This window comes from Pezoporus occidentalis, unplaced genomic scaffold (assembly GCF_034315485.1).
Source record: "Pezoporus occidentalis ecotype Australia unplaced genomic scaffold, CSIRO_AGI_Poc_V1 ctg51, whole genome shotgun sequence".
In the NCBI taxonomy this organism is placed as follows: domain Eukaryota; kingdom Metazoa; phylum Chordata; class Aves; order Psittaciformes; family Psittacidae; genus Pezoporus; species Pezoporus occidentalis.
Genome location: NW_026915847.1, coordinates 3,248,963 through 3,268,559, shown reverse-complemented (window position 1 = coordinate 3,268,559; position 19,597 = coordinate 3,248,963). Strand labels below are relative to the sequence as shown.

Genomic DNA, 19,597 nt, shown 5'->3' with positions numbered 1-19,597 from the left:
ACAGAAAATGTGGTTATGTTTGTCTGTTTTAGCTTGAATCCACCAGATTACTGTAAAGCAGCTTAAACTTGCTTGTTTTGACCCCTCGAAGGCCAGCTGCCACAGGTCTCATACCTGGGCCCTATTTCCAGCCAGGTTCACAGAACAGGCATTTTCAGTACAAAGAAAAAGCAAATAAATGCCTCTGTCCTTGGAGTGGCGACCTTGCTAAATTACATAAAGTATCCTGAGCATCTGTTGCAGGTAGGGCAGTGGCCTTCTCTTATGACAGTATTGCAGGAACATGCATTAGTTCTGGAGGATTGATCTTGCAAGGACCCATGCAAGGACATTTCAATGATAAAATGAATAGTTCTTTACGCTGATTATGATGATTAATTCTGTTATGTCAGCAGCCTTTGGCACAGCCAGCAAAAGCAACAGATTTCATATGGGGAAAAACCTGATTGAAGAGCCAAGAACCTTAAAGGGGAATTTTGTGTGGTTAAGTAATAACATTAATGAATGACATACCAACAGCTGTAATTTTACATATATGCCAAAACACACATATTCCTCAGTCCTCTGTAAGACTTTGTACTGATTTACGATTGTATTGTACTTGAAACATCAGTCAAGATAAAAAACTGGCATCGTTGCTGGAACTGACCAGCCACAGATGGACTCAAACTGTGGAAGCTTTTGGCCTCCATGAAGTTGAGCAGAAATTCTATCACAGGTGCCAATTTCACAAACAAGTAATCACTGTTGAACTGGCAGGCATTCTACCTCGCTCATTTTCAGTTTTGTCATGCAAAAGGCTAATCAAGACATCTATCAGGTATGTAATTTAAGCTGGGTAAGTCTTCACTAGTGCATATAACTGGTTTTGATTTTTGAAAGGGATTTGGCTTCAAACAATGTGGTTTCCTCTCCAGTTCTGAAGGCAAGCACTTGACATAAACTGATTGGGTCAAATCCCTCTTTCCAGTTTCTCCCCTCAGCTGCCATAATCAGGTTGTGTTCTTTGTGTGGTTTTTGTCTTGGATGAATTCCAGCTTGTGTCTTTTACGCCTTTGGTAGGAGAGGCATTTAGGAGGGATGTATTAAGGCCAGCTACCTCAAGCATGTTTTGTTAGAAAATGCTCATCTGGCAACCCTAACATCATTAAAAATTATTCTTGGTAGTGTGAGAGAAAGCACCACAAAAAGCAGGTCATTCAATAATCACTTCAGATATTTGACAGATAACAAGAAATAGCTCTCTTGCATGTTATTTAGAAAGCTGGAGTAACTTTACCTGGCTGCCCTGGAAACTTGATCTGTCTGTTCTTAGAGTTGCTATTCTCTCAACATTCCCCTTTAGGAGGAAACTAAATACAAGCACTTAGATGTGTAGATTGGTAATTAACATGTTGACTTTCAAATTATAATCACTGCAAACACTTCTGCAAGCATCACTTCCTCAGCTCAGATGTGCTGATCACTTGCCTTGGACCAGCGCATTCACACAGAACAGTATTTGAACCTGATACTTTGAATGTCCCTGTGCTTTTTCACCTTATCAGTTCATTGGGGTTGTTCCCTATCATTTTTTTCTACCATGTGCAAGGAAAAGAGTTGAAAGCTAGGCACAGAAGAAACTGGCCTCTTTTTGATCTAATGAGAAATTGTCTTACAGATTTTAGTGGCACAGAGGATACACCAACATTTTTATTACAACAAAATTTTGGATTCTCTGGAGTGCACTTGTAATGATGGCATATAGCCCCACTGATTAATATCTAATACTAAAAATGCTGGAAAAGTAATGTTCAAGTACATAGAGAGCCACATCGATTGCCTTGCCTACACAAACAAGGAAGTTATTTTAATGTTGATTTACGTTTGTATACAACCTGCTTTCTACTATTCAAGGGAGATCAATATTTATGACGATTCACTCAAGAATGCAGTTGATTTTTATTGTGCAGACCAAAAATAATGCAGTCACCAACCTACCACTACATTAATGTTATGAAATTAGTTAACAAAATAATTGTAAAAAATAACTTAATTTCTGATGAGCAAACGGAAGCAAGTAGTAGAACTTTCTCATGTTCCTGTATTGATAGGAGAAAATGGCACTGAACCATTATACTCAATAACTCAAGAACAAAACCACTTCCATTGCTCAGGGGAATAAAAATATTCCTGTTTTCTCCCCCAACCCCAAACCCAATATTGGTTTATATATTAAAAAAAAAAAAATCTCACTTGGAGTTACTGCAGAAGTTCCATGTTCTTTGCTCTATAACTTGAATATGCAAGTACCTGATAGAGCTATCCTACTGGCACGTACAGAGCTCAAGTGAAGCACTGCTTGGATCCTTTCCGAGTGTTTTTAGCTAGCCAGCGTACTAAACTTAATCTTCTGGTTCCTCATAATGTGCATACCCGCTTGCATAGGTCCTTCCTAAATTCAAATTGCTGAATACGTCTGTGGTTTCAGCATCAGAATCCTTCCCTCCTCCATCATCATCTTCATCATCATCTTCTGCTTCATATTCATCATATTCATCCTCACGGTCACCTGCATCTCCAGGCTTGCTGGAGGAGAGGTTCTTCCAGTAGGCATCATATCCAGAAGCTCCATCTGCATCTTCACCTCCAGTCTGTCGGCCGAACTTCAAAGAACGCGCTGCAGGCAGAGAAAAATCATCATGTTCCCACCCCTCAACAGCAGTTTGAGCTGAGCATCTGACATTCCATCCTTTTCCACTACTCGGCAAAGAGCACACAATGTTTGACAGCCTTTTTCTAAATCTGACGTTATCAGGTTTAATCCTCACTCTGACAGAACCTTTCTGCTACACACAGTATGTCTCCCTGAAGCCAACTTTGTATGAACACTAATTGTCCCCAGAGCATGACTTGCTTTTACGATAAAGCTTTGGTACTCTAGCCAAGAAAACCTGTAATTGGATGTGCTCTGCAGACATAATAGGTATCCTGATTGATTCAAGAGTCGTTGAGGTAGGTTGTACACAGATCATCAAATCACACTTTGAAATTCATTAGCTAGCTTCTTCTAGATGAAGTAAAGGCTTAAGCAGTTATTTTCTGCAATTTTTCCACAACTAAAATCTCAAACTAACCAAAAGCTTTCACTATTAGGATCAATGATTAAGAACAAGTGACTTCTCAGTTCTAAACTAAGAAACGCAAAGTTTTCTTAAGACAAACGTAGCAAAGCTTTGGAAAACAACTGAAAGTAACTGGACTTTACTCATTGTTCTTATGCAGAAAATTAGTCACCAATAGTGCTTGTATTGCTTATTAACTGGAGACACACGCTTACTTGACATGCTCAGATCCTTGGTCTGCTGAGTTTCATGGCCACATTTAGGACAGGGAGGCTCTTTTCCTTTTTCCTGCTTGAAAACCTTACTTCGCACATGATCGTCACAAAAGCAAGCCTGTAGGGTGAAAGAAGAGTGAGAAAGCTAAATGTTTTAATCATAGAACCATATTGTTCAGCAAGAAGCAAGCAAAAAAGTGTCTAACAGCAGCAGGGTTTTCTGGTTGGTATTAAAATTTAATGAGCTCTATCTGCAGTGGAACTGGGATCTGTGCACAGAGCAACCATCTCGATAATGAACATAGTTCCATGGCTTCCTCGGGAAGAGGCTGGATAAAAGTGTTGATAAACAAGTAGAGAAGTAGGACATCCAAGGACCATATTATAGCGCTGCTCACAAGGAGCCTGGCAAACTTTGGTTTACACTGACAAGTTTAAATAAGATACAGTCAGAGATGTACGCCAGAATATAACTATGCAGTGACCTGAAGGCAAAAGTTAGAGATAGAAATTTCGTATGTTGAGCTCCAGAGTGCTAGTGAAGATACCTGGAGAAAGGAGCACTTTGGAAGATTAAATCAATGCCATGGGAGGCTGCAGGGAAAACATATGGAGAGTAAGAAGAGTAAAAGTAGGCAATGAACCAGCACCTGGAGAAATCTGGGCAATGCTGATGATGAAGCAGGTGGAAATTTTATACAGAATTACTTCTGAGTGTGAAAACCAAAAGCCTGGCATCAGCAAATTAATGTCTGGATGTGTAAAACCAGATTAGCTGTGGAGATCGTTTCTACTGGATACAGGCTGTGGTGTTGCTGGCCAGATCATCACTTGACTGTTTAAAAAAACCCAAACTTTTTCACTTGTCTTAGACCTACACTGGATCAAAACGAATTCCAACCCCCTGGATTCCGTTTGGGACCAAGGATTTGTTTTGGTTGGTTGGTTTGTTGTTTTTTTTTTTTTAAGGGTCAAATATGGTACAGCTCTAGTTTAAACAGAGGGCTTGACAAAGTGAAAATCGCCTCTCTTGGCATAAGGATGCACAACACTGGCTTGTGGTTAACAGGCAAGCACAGACTTAAAAAAAGCCCTTTTGATCCCCATAAGCCTGTCTCTAGGCTTCAGATATTAATACAAAAGTATAAATATTTTTTAAGAATGTAGGGGAAGATGTGAGAAGGCCTTGGAGGCTAAGAAAAGTAAGTCTAAAGTCATAGCTACTTGCAACTGTCTTTACCTTACAACGCAGACATGAATGCTGCCCAAGTCTGTTACAGGAAACACCTGTTGGAGAAAATCAATATGTAAAATTCAGTACTAAAAACAGATCTGTGATGCTTTTAAAACCTTGCAAAAGTCTGTAATAACACAGCTGAGGCATTTATTTTTAATTTCATAACACAACTGCCCTTTGGCAACATGCATCAGTTATTTTAGCATACAGTACCATTCTATTAAGAGTTTTTCAAGTCTAAGCCTCATTGCAATAATGTCATTTGACACAAAAAATAGAAGTTCAAGAGGGGCAAAAAGTTTAACTATTACTTGAGTTTCTAAACTTTTGCAAACAGAAGTTTTAGAACCAGTCTGGTATTAAGTGGTCATCTTGTGTTTCCTTCTCTCACAATGTCAAAAGAAGGAGCACTAGCATTTTACAGTCACTTTAAACACACCATGACAGCCTTTACCACCTTTATCTCATTTAAAGGGGATGTGATAATACTTCAAGCTTGCAAACCTCCAAAGTTCAAACACTTGTGTTCTGTATTTTGTCATGTCCTCTGGAAATATATTTTATTGTACACAACTTCAGATGAAAATTTATCTGTTCTGAAAAGAATTGTAGCTGGCACATGAGCTACGAAAATCAGGATTGGTGCTCAAAATCTTGCTTGTCTTGAAGCTTCAAATCTGTTCCTTTAGTCCACTAGAGGGAGTAAAGGCAACTACCCAGCAACTGGCAGCAACTGCAAGCTGGGTGAACTGTAGTTACTACTCGAAAGGCGGTGATACATATTTTATCAGTCACTGTGCAAGTACTTGTTCCCTTCCTCTTTGCCTTACCCCTGAGGCAGCAAAGTTTTTTTAATCTTAAGTAATAAATATAATAAGCTTTTCACATGAGCAGGACAGCCTCAGGATTTAGTACTCTTATGTATTTAAAGATGGAATGGGAATTGCTAATGCATATATATTCATCATTCCTGGAGTATCTGCATTTACAAAAATTCTTGGGTAGTGATACAAAGTAAGAGTACCTTTGTCACTGTTAGAATGGGATTTAGACTACAAACACATGACTGCATTTAAAGTTCATGTATTCTGTAAAAGTTCAGGTTTTACAACCTTGTTACCACACACTGACAAAATTCCTGCCTCTCTACCAAAACTGCACTGTGCCACAAAACGTTGAACAACCTCAAAAAAGCAATTTCTCCACTAAGGGTGTGACACACATCTGTGAATTAAAAGCTTCCAGCAATCACTGAACAAGTATTCATGTGAAATAGCTGATGCTGCTTCAATATTGCTGTGCAGGAAGGTATTTTGGCAGAATACATGGAGGGAAGCTAATCAAGGCTTAGAAAATAGCCAGCTGGTGAAAAAAAAGGATGGGAGATGAAAAGGAGATGTGAAATTTCAAAACATACAGACTATAACACTGAAATTGACAACTATTCTGAATTGGGAGAAATCAATTAGGACAAGAGATTAGGCAGTTCTGAAGAAAAGAGTCTCATAGATGACAAAGAGCACTTTGAATTTCTGTGATAAGGATTGAAAACGTTGTAACAGTCAAAATACAAGTTTTGGAAAGGACTACTGCTTGTCTTATGGGACAAACCAAACAGTAGTAAATGGTGGATAGAAATGAAATACTTCTAGAAAAGATTAATTATTTCAAATAGGCATAGTCTTGGTTTGTGTTTGTTTTGGCTTTTGTTTTTTAGCTTCCCTTAATGTTTCCCTCTTTCAGCCAAAGACAAGTAGAGGACTAGAATGAGCCATCCTCTCACAAATATGAGTTTCAGTTTTGGTCACAAAATTAACTGAAGTTCAAGAGGATAAAAAGTCTTCAAATACCTGAAGACTTTATACCTATCAATAAAAGTGGACACATCTCAACATTCGATAAATCACTGACACACATGTCCACCATCTACTGGTCAGTGAAGAAACTAATACTGAGCTCATCCTCTGGATGAACACTGTTTTTTTTCATTCCTTACATGCTCAGGCTGTCTCTCTGACTGATGATGACTACTTCCTGAGTCACAGCCTTGCTCAGGACTCTCTGCTTTTGCCAAATCAACAGATGCTAAAACCCTTCACCAATATTCAGGCCATTCACAGCCATTGGGGAAATTTTAGCCAGACTAACACAGGTAGTGTTATTTAGGGCAGCTGTTTTCCATGAGGAACAGGTATCTAGAAATAGCTCATCATATTGACAGAGAAGTAGAAGAGAGCTCCTTGTCTGAAGAGCTTTGTGGAGTAAAAAAACAGCTTCAGCAGTTCCACCATTTTTCTGCAGTCCTGGCCCCTGCCAACACTGAAACTTTAGACACTGCTGGATCCTGCAACGGCAACTTCCCAGGAAAAGCCTGTAAGGGCCAGGCAGGGAAAAAACTGCCTCATGGAGTCAACATGGATGAAGGCCAGAAACAAAAGCTCTAGTCTAGATAATGGATATCAAAAGCAAGCAGAGAGGAAACAGGCCCCTTCCTCCAGTGGTGGTTACAGCTGTTTGAAAAGGTGATGGAGAGTATTCTTGAGCACAGAAGAAGAAGCAATTGGAGAGTCTTCTTAGCTGTGGTGAAAGGGATTATGAATTAATAACTTACATTTAAATGTCTCTGCTTCCAGAACTTGGCAGCTGGCTTGATGTTCAAACTGATCATCTTCACAGAGAAAATCGTGGCAAAAAGAGCAGGCAAATATTCTGCCTCCTAAAAGATTTATCAAAGCAAAATAATCAGCAATGGGCACACGCATCAAGTTCTGTTCTGCAAACAAGTTAGGCTGTGGTTCTGACTGAAGTTCTCTCTTCTGTTACAAATGCTTTAACAAAAGTCCTATATTAGACACTGCCATCCATTATTATACTGAAAAATACCATGTATCCTACAACAGGAGAAAGCATAAATACAGAGCAAGTATTAATTGTACTTTTCTTCATTTTAATTTGACTATGGCATTAAGTATTTTTTTTTTAATCAGATCATTCTCTTTTATTCAGTTTCCTTCCCTCCTCCTCCCTCACTTTTGGTGCACACTTGGAATAAACCCTTCAATGTATTCTACAAATTGAGATGAGTATGGTTTTCTAAGCAACTGGGAATCCAAATACTTATACTAGCACAGAAGAATGGAGGGGATGGAAATAGCAGAAAATAGTGTGTTGACAATTTGATGCAATGTTTAATTATGTGAAGCACTCTGCTGATAGGACAGTTAATAGTTCAGATTACATAACCACCCCTGAACTGAATACTGTATGTTCCTGAGCAGATCATGTACATTCCCCACTCGTAAGGTCTATTTTTAAAATGGGAAGAATGCTTTGCTTTGAACAAACATGCTGCAAGAACTAATCAGTGAAGATTAAAAAAGCTATGCTATGAATATAGGTACAATAACTTAAGCAATGGGAGGAGAAAAGTACCATTTAGATTTTCCGAAGTGTGAGCAACCTACCATGGTCCCAGACGCTTCTTTCACACTCAATACATTCTGCATCTGCGAGAGGGCAGGTACACGCATGTGTGCTCAGACACTTCCTCCCATGACACACCCAAGCTTCACAGAAATCACAGATTGCACCCTGTAATTACAGAAAGATGTCATCTTGGGACTTATGCAATACCTAGAGGGAGACTCTTTATTCCATAATTCTAAACATATCCAAGTACCACTTCTCTCAGTGGGTTCATTCCAGTTGAGTGAGACATTATGAACCACATCTATATTCCTATTGAGACGCTCCACAGTTCATCTTGTTTGTTTGATATTCACTTCTGCAGGGTTAAATATGATGTAAAATAACTTGGTTTTCTCCTTTTCTCTTTTTCACATTTTCCATCTTAACTCTCATGCATGAAAATTGTGTCCCCCAGCTGAAACCTAAGATCTGTAAATGATAACAATGTTCTGGCAAAAATGCAATTTGAAAACATGTCCTGGAAAATGTCACTAGATTCTTAAAGCTGAAATCACTTTTTTGGATTTTAAACTATGCTATATTGGAACACAAGCTCTGCAGCGAGCAAAGATCAAATAACTCCCTAGAAATAAGTTACTCTTTTAAGTACAAGATCTACGCACTGACTGTCCCTTAACTGTAGCATTTTAGGAAGCCACCTCAGCCCTTATGTAATAAACTATTACGTGCATTACATGCACACAAAACTAAACCAGTGGTGAATCCAAATTAATTATTGATGAAAATATTGTACCACTGAACCCGTGAGTTTAGGAAATTTAGACTGGGAAGGCTGGCTGTGCTGATGAGAAAAGCTGACTGCAAACTGGACGCAGAAACAGGACTGAGGTTTAGCCCATACAGCATTTAATCCAGAGGCTATGATGTGTCTCAAAACTTGCTTTCCAGAATGCAATAGTAACTTGTCCTTCAAAGAAGAAAAATTCAAAGGCCAAAAACTATCACTAGGAGCAAAAATGATTTTTTTTTTTAATTAAAATTCCTTCCCAATGCCATAGAACAGATTTCTCTCTCTGATAATCACAGTCTCTGCATAGGGCCTGCCACCAACACAGATCTGTTAGCATCCAGGACACATTGGGAGTTTGCAGTTGTACCTAAAAACGCAAGATTTGGGGTTTCAGTAGAAGGGAAAATAAGTTTCTGATGTTAAAATGTTAAAAAAAAAGTTGGCATGGTGCATGCTGTCATTCCATAATCTGGTTTATCCTTTTTCTTTTTCAGAAAGATTTGCATAGCATAACCTCATGCAGCAATAAAAAGCTATAATTCTGTATACGTACCACCATTGCTAGTCCAGTACTGTACACACCAGCATGTTTTATAACACAGTCTGAAGACTTCATCATGCATTTGGTTTTTCCTGTTTAGAAAAGACAAGGAACCAGAAGAAAACTATATAAAAGATTTAAAATTAGAATGAATGTTCATACAAGAGCAGTACTTCAACCAAACACCTGTGCTTGATTGTAAATCTAGGTAAAAATGATGCAAACAAATGTCTGCAACCTGCAGTCCACCCTCACATCTGCCTTAGATCAAATTAATTATTGTCTGTTTTCAGCCCAAATCTCTTTCCTCAGTACTGAGATAATAAGGCAATGTGTTGTATTGCTCTCTGTTTTGAGTCACTGGCAAGAATTTCAAATGTCAAAATATTTGAAATGCTGTCAAACCAAAGAACAAAATTAAGATGAAAGCCAAGCAATGACATCTTTAAAAGTTGCATTTGAAGCTGCTCGTTCTGCCTCACCATAAAAAGCAGTATGTGCTCTGTGCAAGGTTGAGGCCCTCTGCAAAAAAAAACATATGCACATGATGATTTAATTTCTTACATGTACTGGGATACTTAGGGTTTTGGTGGTGGTGGATGGGTTTATTTTTTTCTCTCTTCCAAAACTGTATTAGCAATTAATTCCTAGACAAAATAACTCCTCTTAAATGCAGGTATTAGTGGGAGAAAAAACCCGTCTGTATTTAAGTCATTCTGGCACAAGCAAGTAGTTACAGTGACAACTTTCCCTTACTCCTTGCCTCTGACATAAATACCTCTGACAAAAAGACACACGCCCTGCATGCACTTAAACAAGCAAAAAAATCTTGTACTTAGCCCAGGCTACTGCAGTGGAGCTTTATCGCTGGTTTAAGCTGCCCTGCCGCAGTTCCCTTTGGTGAATCTGCTATTGCCTGCTTAGAGAAACCACCAAAGGGGTGCTCCCTGCAACCCCACTGAGGAGCTGACAAAGCCAAACTGTACTCTGAAAACATCATTAAATTCCAGTATGCAGCATCTAATGAGCTTTGTATTAAATCACACCTCAGACACCAAATGGCACTTGGAGTGGTGGGCTGAGCTGGGGATTGGAGGTGGTGGGGGTATGACTGGATCTGGAGCACTGCAGCACAGCTACGTTGCGCCCATCCCTCAGGAATTCCTCTAAGAAAGTTTCTTAGAGAACTGGTTTATAGGAGCTGTCTCCAACACTTGATTAAGCACCAAACAGCTCTAATAATGGTCTTTGTTTTGGAAAACCCTGGGACTTAATAGAATTCTGTGGTTGTTATTAGGGATGCTTTTCCTCCAGAAACATAGTGCAGATTAAGATAAATTCAACAGACAGGAGTCAACTTCAGATGTATAATATACTGCAAGACAGACAGCACCTTTTTACTGCTCCACTGCATGATGACAGAAGGAAGACTTACGAAGGATGACACACTGCCATTGCACACTAACAGCCTGGCTTCTAGAAATGCTCAGAAACTGCAGGTCCCAACAAAGGCACTGGAAGCTGCAGATGTCAGCAGCACTGACAGTCAAACTACAAAAAGAGCCAAACTGCTTAACTGAAAATCTGCAAGGACGTGTTAAGATGGTATAACAGCAAAATTCACCTCAAAGTATGAAATGATTATCAACGTCCCCTGGAAGCAAGCAGCTGTTTAAAAAGAAACGGAAGGGTATTTTATGCTGATTTGGAGCAGAGTTCTGTCATTAGGAGTCCTTCTCTTCTGACTTCAAAGCATCAGCCCTCTAGCATATAAATAACATGACCAGGTTGTTCTCAATCCTAAAAGGCAGCAAGAAAAATTCTTCCAAAATCAAATACTGCAGACTTGCACACTTCTTGGGGCCAAAGGGGCATACACATTAGCACATGATCAATCAAGATCTCAAGGAGGAGATCCACAGCAGATTTAAAAGAACCTGCTCCACAAATCACAAAGGTACTTTAAGACAAACATACTCTAAGTGCAGAGAGTTTAACACCACAAACGGTTCTGAGGATAGCATGTTCTCCTTCATTATTTCTACTTACCACATTGTGCACAAATGGGTAGTTTTTGAACTGAGTTGCAGAAGTAGCAAAAAGCTCTATTCTTCTGTCGTCTAGGCATACAGAGGGGGAAAAGAAAAAGCAACGTAAGCAAGCATTAGAAAGACATGTAAAATATTTGAAACCAATTCAATTGCTAGGTTTAGAAAGGAAAAAATACTTACCTTTGGCACTTATCACATTCCTAAAGAAAAGAAATGACACTGGTAATTATTTTTATTCTACATAAAATAAGACCTAGATTCAGAGACCCTGCAGTGACTCTGAATTAAAGTTCTGATCAGAAACCAAACTTTTTAGTCAAGTATTATACCTCTGATGCAAATGTAACCTTAATTATAAAGGATGGATGGTTGGAGGAATGACATTCTAGTGGCACTAAATACAACTAATATTTATGACTGAGTTTACATAATTTAAAATCAAGTATTGTAATATAAAATACGTTTGGTTATTTTACCATCGAAGCATTACAAGGATGTTTGGCTAAATCTATGTTGGCTCTTGAAGCCCTTATCTGCTTTTCACGTTCACGGCGGTTCTCAGCTTTCTTACGAGCACCAGTCTTCTTCTTAGGCATTTTTCACGACCTGTAGGGGGAAAAAAATAGGTTTGTAATGAATGCACACAAAACTATGTATGGAACTACATGGATACACAAGACAAATCCAGCACTAAAACTGGATCTTGGAGTTCCCATGTTAACTGTGCTTCATCTCCATTTCCTTTTTTAAAGGTTTCTTTTCAACTGTAGAATAGGGGGCCAGTCCCTTAGCAAGAGTCATGTGATGAACCATGAAGAATCTTGTGATCTATAAAAGACTTTGCTGTCTTAAAACTTTGCCTTAACTATCTTTGAAGTGTTTTACCTTTAAAAAAACAAAGCCTAACTGCTATGTTTTGCTGGTTTGTGATGGGCCTCTGGTTTTGTTTTGCCTTGTCTATTTGTTAAGGACAATATTCAGTTCATTTCCTCTTTCACTTCGCTCTCTTCTGATGCTCACTAACTACTTCAATCAGTTGAAAAGGATTCTTCAGGTGAGCGAATCATGGTGTACTGCAAAAATGCAAATATCACACTTCATGAAGGCTTAGAAAACAAAATGTCATTACATGGATTTAAGAGTTAAGGCAAAGTGATGTCTGTACTGCTTATTTATCATTCTTGCACATTAGCAATAATGGAGATGAGTGTGCATTGATGTATTGCTTTGAAGGCACCACTGTTTCCCAAGAAGGGTTTATGCTAATTTAAATCCATGTAGTTCAGTGCATCCATCCGTCTAGTTTTAACATCCTAGGAGGTAACCAGTGTAATACAGTGGTGAGACCATCAGGGAATCAATCAGATCACTGCTCTCCTGTCATCTCCATAGTGAACTGTGCAGTACTCACATATGCTATATTACTCTGTGCTTATAATAAATTAGGCAAGTGTTATACTGACTTCATGAAATGGCCAACTGGGTGATTAAAGGTGTGGTCTGATGTTAGAGTTTCTCTTGTTAACACAGGCACCCAAGATAGACACCCTCCCTTATGATCCGTCTTTATTATCCCCTTATTTCTGCTGATGTAACTGTTGGTGTTACATTCTAAACCATATACAGGTTAAAAACAAAATCAAAAAACCCAAACCGCATGATGGGACAGCTCTGACCAGAGCAAGGTTCTGCTGATTCCAGTAGGTCAATGTGTGGCTACTGGGGCCACTGGGCTGAGGAAATGGGAGGTACCTACTCTCGCCAGCCTCATCCCTAACTCCAAGCAGACATGTAGAAATGCATGCTGACAGCTGTAAAGAGAACTGTCGCATCAACAGGCAGTGAACTGCAGTAGCAGTTTAAATTTGGAAGAAAAATTAGTATCTTTGTTCAAAAGGTCTTACAAAATAAACCAAACAATCCTAACTTTTCCACATAAAGAAATATATTGTCCTGGCCAAATACTAAAATTTGGTTTTTATAGAACACATAAATCAGTTTTCTCACCCTGTAGCATTCTGCACTGTGTTTAAATTGTATTAGTGTCATATTTTGTAGTCAGAATCGTATTGCTGAGATGCCTGCTGGCAACTGTCATTATTCTAGAGCATGACATTTCTGATGCTGGGAGTCCAATATGAGGCTGCACACTAATTTTCAAACTGCTTGAATGCCAAGTTAACAACAGAATCTAATGGTTAGTATTTATACCTTGACTTCTTCTCATTGCCTCATAACTGAAAACAGCAAAATGACACACTGTTTTCATAAAAAACACCGTCTCAATGACTACCGAGGACACAGATTATGAGAAATAAAAGCTTTAAGATAGTAGTTTTTAGAAAGTTTGCATTAAGCTAAATAATAAAACTGCAAAGTTGAGTCCTTTGAACAAAGCTATCAAATCAATCCAGGCTTTTGAACACCAGCCAATAAATAACTATCCTACAGATCAGTATTCTATCATTCCCTCTGAGCTTCCATTTAAGATGTTTCTGATCTTTTCCCTGAGTTCTAAGTTTTTAGGGAAATTACCATCTTTTCATTTTCTGACTAGAACATAATAGTGTTATGATGGCAGAAATTATGACAGTAAAAACTTCGTTTACCTGCAAAGTCCTTTCAAATCAGAGTATCGCTCTTGTAAAAGCATTGATCAGTATTTAAAAATGCCTCTGCAGTATATTCTATTTCCTCTTTTTGGCAACATTTCTGTCATCTGAGGCTAAATGATGACTTAAAAATGCATTTAGGCACCACAACACATTACCAAATGCTCAGACAGAAATGACTCAGTGGAATCTGTCTGTGGCCCAGCTCCCCTGCAGGGTGCATGGGACAGAAAATTGCCTCTCAGGAGGACCAAAAACAAGTTATCAAGGAAATGCTTATGGTGAGCTACTCGAGACCTACCTGCCAGAAAGATTTTGCTTAAACAGTTATTTCTGGTGAAGGCAGAGACTTACAGCCATGCTTGCACCTCCTTTTCAACTTATGATGCTGTTACGAAAGAGACTGCCCAGGACACAGCAGGTCCAAGCCCCAGAAGGTATGACCCTGCTGCCCTACACAGCGTGCAAGCTCCTGAACTGGAAACACTTCTGCACAAGGAGGTTTTCTCCATTTTAAGTTTTCTGCTCTAGGGCAAATGTTCCAGTGACTGGGTCAGAGCAGCAGCAGGAACAAGAGCGGTTCCCCAGCTTAATGGCTGGTGGTGTGGCACACACAGAAATCACAGGTGTCACGAGGCTGTGCATAATGTAATCAGTAGTTAAAAGGGAAAGCCCTAAAATGTGTGTTGGGAGGACTGGGATCTCTGCACTTTGTGTTTCATTCTGTAAAAGTTTTGTTTGCTGTTCCTCGTGCTCTATTATTTGGCAAGGGAAATACAGGCAAAGACAGCAGGGTTCCCACCACAGCTCCAAAGACTGCTCACGTATTTAAACTGATGGTTGTGCTACGTCAAATACATAAACAATGACTGGCATCTAAATTCTGCAGAGGTTGTACCATGTGTATGCCATTCTTCCCCCCTCTTGAAGACTTGTCCTTGACGAAGTATCAAAGACACACACCAAGTTTGCAGCAGACAGGAAAGCAGATTGCACCAGCTGCTTTCTGGATCTCTGTTCTGAGCACGACATTCCCTTGCGTCATATTATCTTATGTGATATGCTAACCACCCTGCTGTCACAAATATAATGAACAGCTGTAACAAGCTATTCATCTGGGGATGTGGGGGAACTGTTGGTTTCTCTTGTCATGCAACTCAAACACTAACACCCAAAGACGTTTTCATATTTCAAGATTTCTTGTACTTGACCATCAAATAGCTTCTACTCAATGCATATACATCAAAAGAAGAATCAGGGTGAATTTGCTGGGTCACACCTGATCCCATTCAGAATTCAACAAGATCTGTTTTAACACCCTATACAAGCTTACAACGTTTAAGAAAAAGAAATCCTGCATTAGCACTATTCTGTAGTTACGTCACTCCAGTCCGTGATTCCCTCTCTTAATGAGCTCACGTTCAAGGCACCGGGACTTCAGTGTCTTACTCGTATGTGAGTAACGCAGGGGTGAACAGCGCCTGCAGCCGCAGTGCCTGGGGGCAGCTGCCTTGTGGGTCCGAGGTGCACGGTGTTCCCCTGGCACGTCTCTGACCAATCCGATTCCCCCTCTGGAAACTCACCGATAACAGCTGCGCAGCGTGAGAGGCCGACGCGCTCTCACCGCCCGACTTAAGGCTGTTCCGTGAAACGCCAACAGCAGACGAGCTTTTCGCAAAGCACACCTTGTCAGCTTGCGGTATTTCACCTCATTTTTAGTGTTTTACCTACGTCCCCAAACCGTGCCGCCAACACGTTTCCAACCTGGCTCGACGCGCTCCGTGTTTCCCGGCACTGATCTCTGAGGAAACCAGCCACCGCCTCGCTGGCTCAGGCGGGGAGGCCACGGCGGGCCGGGGCCGCCAGCCCGCTCGCTCCCTCCGTCCCTCCGCTCCGCTCCCCTCCCCTCCCGACCCACCGTCCCACAGGCACCGTTGCCCTCCGCGCCCACCTGGCTGCAGCGGCTGTGCGGAAGCCGGAAGCGGCTCGGTGCGCTGCGGTGCACTGCCCGCCAGGCCCGGCCCGGCGCGGCAACGCTGGAAGGTTCCGAGGGGCGCCGCTGGGACCGGGTCTCTCAGGCGGCCGTCCCTCTCCCGCCCTCGCCTCACGGTGTGAGGCGCCGCACGCCCGGCCGGCAGTCGGGATGAGGGTAGAGGGGCACACCGGGAGCTGAGGGGATCTGGGGAGAGGCAGAAGGAGCTGAGGCTGTGTCTGGGGGGGGTTAGGGAGAGAAACAAGTGGTAAAATAGCAAGCCGGCGCTTCTCCTCACAGAACGGCAGTGTCCGCTGGTTGAGCATCGAATGTCTGGGAGCCAAGGGCACGATTTTCATATTGCAGGCAGAGGCGTGAGCAGAGTTTTGGGAGGAGACATCAAGTAAATACATAGATAACTGAAGCCAGCACTCTAAGCAGGAGTAGTTAGCACCCGCAGCTTTGTGTACTGCTGAGCACCTGGTGCACTTGAATCTTCTTGGATTACAAAAAAAGCCCAAACAGTTATCTCCCCATGCATGTTTGTGTCCTGAAGAGGAAAAAACAAAACCAAAACAAACCAAGCAACAACAAAACCCCACACCTTTTTTAGTGTTATTTTGGGTCTCCTAACCAACATGATCTTTCTCTTCTCTTGGTTTTACTGTGGTTGGGAAATGGTCTAAAATGTTTTTATAAGCTGTTTGCATGGATGTTACTGCTGGTTGTTCCATCCTCAAATCTGGTTTGATTTCATGGCGATCGCCCCTCAACTTTTACTTGACAGAGACCAAATTTAGGGCATAGTAATTGCAACAGTTAGTTGCGATTGTAATTGATTAGAGTTGGCACCTGAAAAGTTATCTATGAACTCTTTCGTTAGTGGCTTCAAAATGAAGTATTTTTTTAATCTTAATGGTAAGAATACAATGTAGCTTGAAAAGGGAAATAATACCTGTGCCATTAAAAAAAAAAAAACAACCTTCAAATCAGCTCTGTCTCGCCTGAGGTTATTATGCAAGTCCTGCGTTGTCACAGATCGGCTTGCCTTCCAGAAGAGTTCAGCCCGTTCCTCAGCAATTTCTGCTGATTTCCCAGCTCAGCCACCTAGAGGTCTGTAACCTGGCGATGCTTCCTTGCGTTCTGCGAGAGCTGTGAGCTCTGGAACTCGTTTTGGTTGGCACTATTCACAGGTACTACACGGGGTGTGAAAGGGTGTGAAGTATGCGGTGAAGGCAGCTGTAGGTTCTTGCTGCGCCCTTTTGTTGATACGTGAGATGAGCCCTTGCTTCATTCCTCATAACTGGCATACCACACAAGTGAAGGATGACATAAGGATGTCTTTGTTTCATTTTAATACCAAAAGTCCTTCATGCAAGTGTATTTATTGTGCATATTGCCTAGAAAACCCTTTTGAAAATCATTAAATGATGTAGCGTACAGCTATTTCATGAAGATCCGTGCAAGGATCACAGAGCAGTTACATTCCAGTGTATTTCATAGTCTTTTGCCTGGGAAGCATTTAGCATTTGATACATGTTTCACATAAATAATTCCTAGGGTGCTGTTCTATTTCTTGTGAGCTTTGATCATCCCTTCATTCAGGTGGGGTGGTTGCATTGCTTCACACTGTACTTGGTCATGAACTTCTTACTGGAAGTTGGCTGCTAGTTATGAAATATGATTTTGGCTTCCATTGCCTTTTCCAGGAAGACTCTTTTAACTTTTGTGAGGCCAGGGTTGCATCTCCCACAACAAATTGATTGCTTGTTATGCTTTTCCTTCCAGATGTAATCTTCACACCAGGTTAGTGGAACACACAGAAAGAGGCATTATTGTTTAAGACAAAAATTCATGATGATCACATAACCGGACGTTTCTTCTTTGTAAGAAAGTGTGTGGAGAAGTCATTTTCAACTCTTGTCAGTAGCCATGGATATGTGCTACTTAACTAACAACCTAAGTAGAAAATAAGGTCTTTTGGGAGACCTTAGAGGTTTTTTGTGTAATTTTGACTTTTCCAAATGAATGCCATTAATCATTACTATTCTTTTATTCTGATTGTGACCATTGTGGTCTGTTTTAGGCAGCCACGAATGCAAGAACACAATGAGAATAAATGATATAGCATTTGAAGAAAATACAGACAGAAAAGGAGATAGGCAGACACTAACATTTTCATCTTGGTCTCACTTAAATGGCTTTTTAAGCAGGTGTTTTATTTTATCTTGTGAAACTGTATCTGCCTCGATTATGTTCCACAAACCACCCTCTAGATGGCAGGGGTTAGTCACTTCATTCATGAACAGCAAAGTACCTTGTTTTCAGAATTAGTAAAGTAGTCTAGGGCTCTAATACAAGTGAATAAGGAAAAAATTAGATGAGAATAACCAATTTAGAGCGTACAAAATTTGTATTTGCAACTCTGGACTAGTCTCCAGGGAACTGTTGCAGACTACTGTTTCGAAGGCACATGCAGAAATTAGCAAGAGTCACCCTAATTTTAAAAGGTGTTTCAGTGTAAGAGAAGCCATGGGAGGACAGTGTGTGTGTTTCTGAACTATAATCGTTCCATATTACCTTACGGAGAATCAGAACTGTCATGTTTTTGCTTAATGGCCACTGTGTAGCTGAGAAAACAGGACAGGACTCTTTGAGGGCCTCCCTGTGTTGTCTAACAAAGGTATTTGTCTAGTCAAGGGCTTGCATGACAGCACAAGTAGCAGTGACTGTCTTAACCCTAAGCTATGCCACCAGCAGAGTAAAACCTGTATACTAGAGAGAACTGGCAGTGAAAGTCACTCTTTTAAATGAAATAATGCGATGGCAGCACAGCTGTCTTGGTTGGTATTCACACATTAAAAGGCATACTCTGCAGCATTCTTGTCTTACTCTGCTACACCACCATGCATCTCATAGTTAGTTTCAACTATGCAAAGGGCTACAGGATGCTAATAAATCAGAAACCCTCTGAAATTTATCTCTATCCAGGGTGCAGATCAATGACATTTTGGGCAATCTCTACCTCACTCCCTTTTTCATTCATGAAAAAGGCAGGCAAACCAGTAGCACTGTGGATTGCATACTGATGTCTGGTCAGACACAGATTTTTAAGGCAGTAAATTCGTAAACATTTTAAACAGGAATAATTCAGGGAAAAGAAGTGCTGGGAACAGGTGTCTGAGAGAAGGTGGGGGTTGTTTTATTCCAGTGACAAAGCTGAAAAGTACTGTTGCAGGGCAGTGTACCAGCTTGTGTGGACACTAACCATCTTCAGAACTGTCTGCTCAGTCCTTCATCTGCTCATCTCATAGAAATTCTTCCTTTCCAGTGAGGGCATGTTTCAGTGATGGACACTCATTTATTCCTTAAGCTAATCAAATAATAACAAAGGATTCATGCCATCTTGCTTGCATTATTGAAAAGTATTGAGATCAGAAAGGAAAATCAGGAAATTGTGTGCACAGCCTCTATCAGAATGGCAATATTCTGGGAGAGATAGGACCTTCATATGCAGTGATGCTGGACTGTGCTGGAGAACATTGAAACATTTTTACTGTATATATCACAGCCTTTTGCTGTAATAGCTCAGTCCCTTTAAAGATACAAGAAAGCGTGTTAACTATCAACTTGAAATAAATACTGA

General features: G+C 40.5%; 2 protein-coding genes and 1 long non-coding RNA gene across 6 annotated transcripts in view; 1 reads left to right on the top strand and 2 right to left on the bottom strand.

Annotated features, from left to right (window-relative positions):
* The window catches only part of IL15 (interleukin 15), a 135,100-nt gene that overhangs the window by 102,875 nt on the left and 12,628 nt on the right, over positions 1-19,597 (bottom strand). The gene's annotated exons all lie outside the window — the stretch shown is intronic.
* Positions 675-7,634, top strand: LOC134173364 (uncharacterized). The gene is made up of 2 exons (XR_009968221.1): positions 675-820; positions 7,190-7,634. It is a non-coding gene; the product is annotated as an uncharacterized LOC134173364 (long non-coding RNA).
* On the bottom strand, positions 1,925-16,085 carry ZNF330 (zinc finger protein 330). Of its 4 annotated transcripts, none has more exons than XM_062637254.1 (10): positions 15,931-16,085; positions 11,844-11,973; positions 11,548-11,567; positions 11,366-11,436; positions 9,329-9,408; positions 8,021-8,147; positions 7,168-7,272; positions 4,560-4,606; positions 3,320-3,437; positions 1,925-2,659 (listed from the first exon to the last, which is right to left on the bottom strand). In XM_062637254.1, the coding sequence occupies exons 2-10, from the start codon at positions 11,961-11,963 to the stop codon at positions 2,385-2,387; spliced, it is 963 nt and encodes a 320-aa protein (XP_062493238.1). In that variant the 5' UTR covers positions 11,964-11,973; positions 15,931-16,085; the 3' UTR covers positions 1,925-2,384. The 4 variants fall into 4 exon arrangements, with proteins under 4 accessions (XP_062493238.1, XP_062493240.1, XP_062493241.1 ...); XM_062637256.1 differs by lacking the exon at positions 15,931-16,085 and adding an exon at positions 15,744-15,873; XM_062637257.1 differs by lacking the exon at positions 15,931-16,085 and adding an exon at positions 15,707-15,872.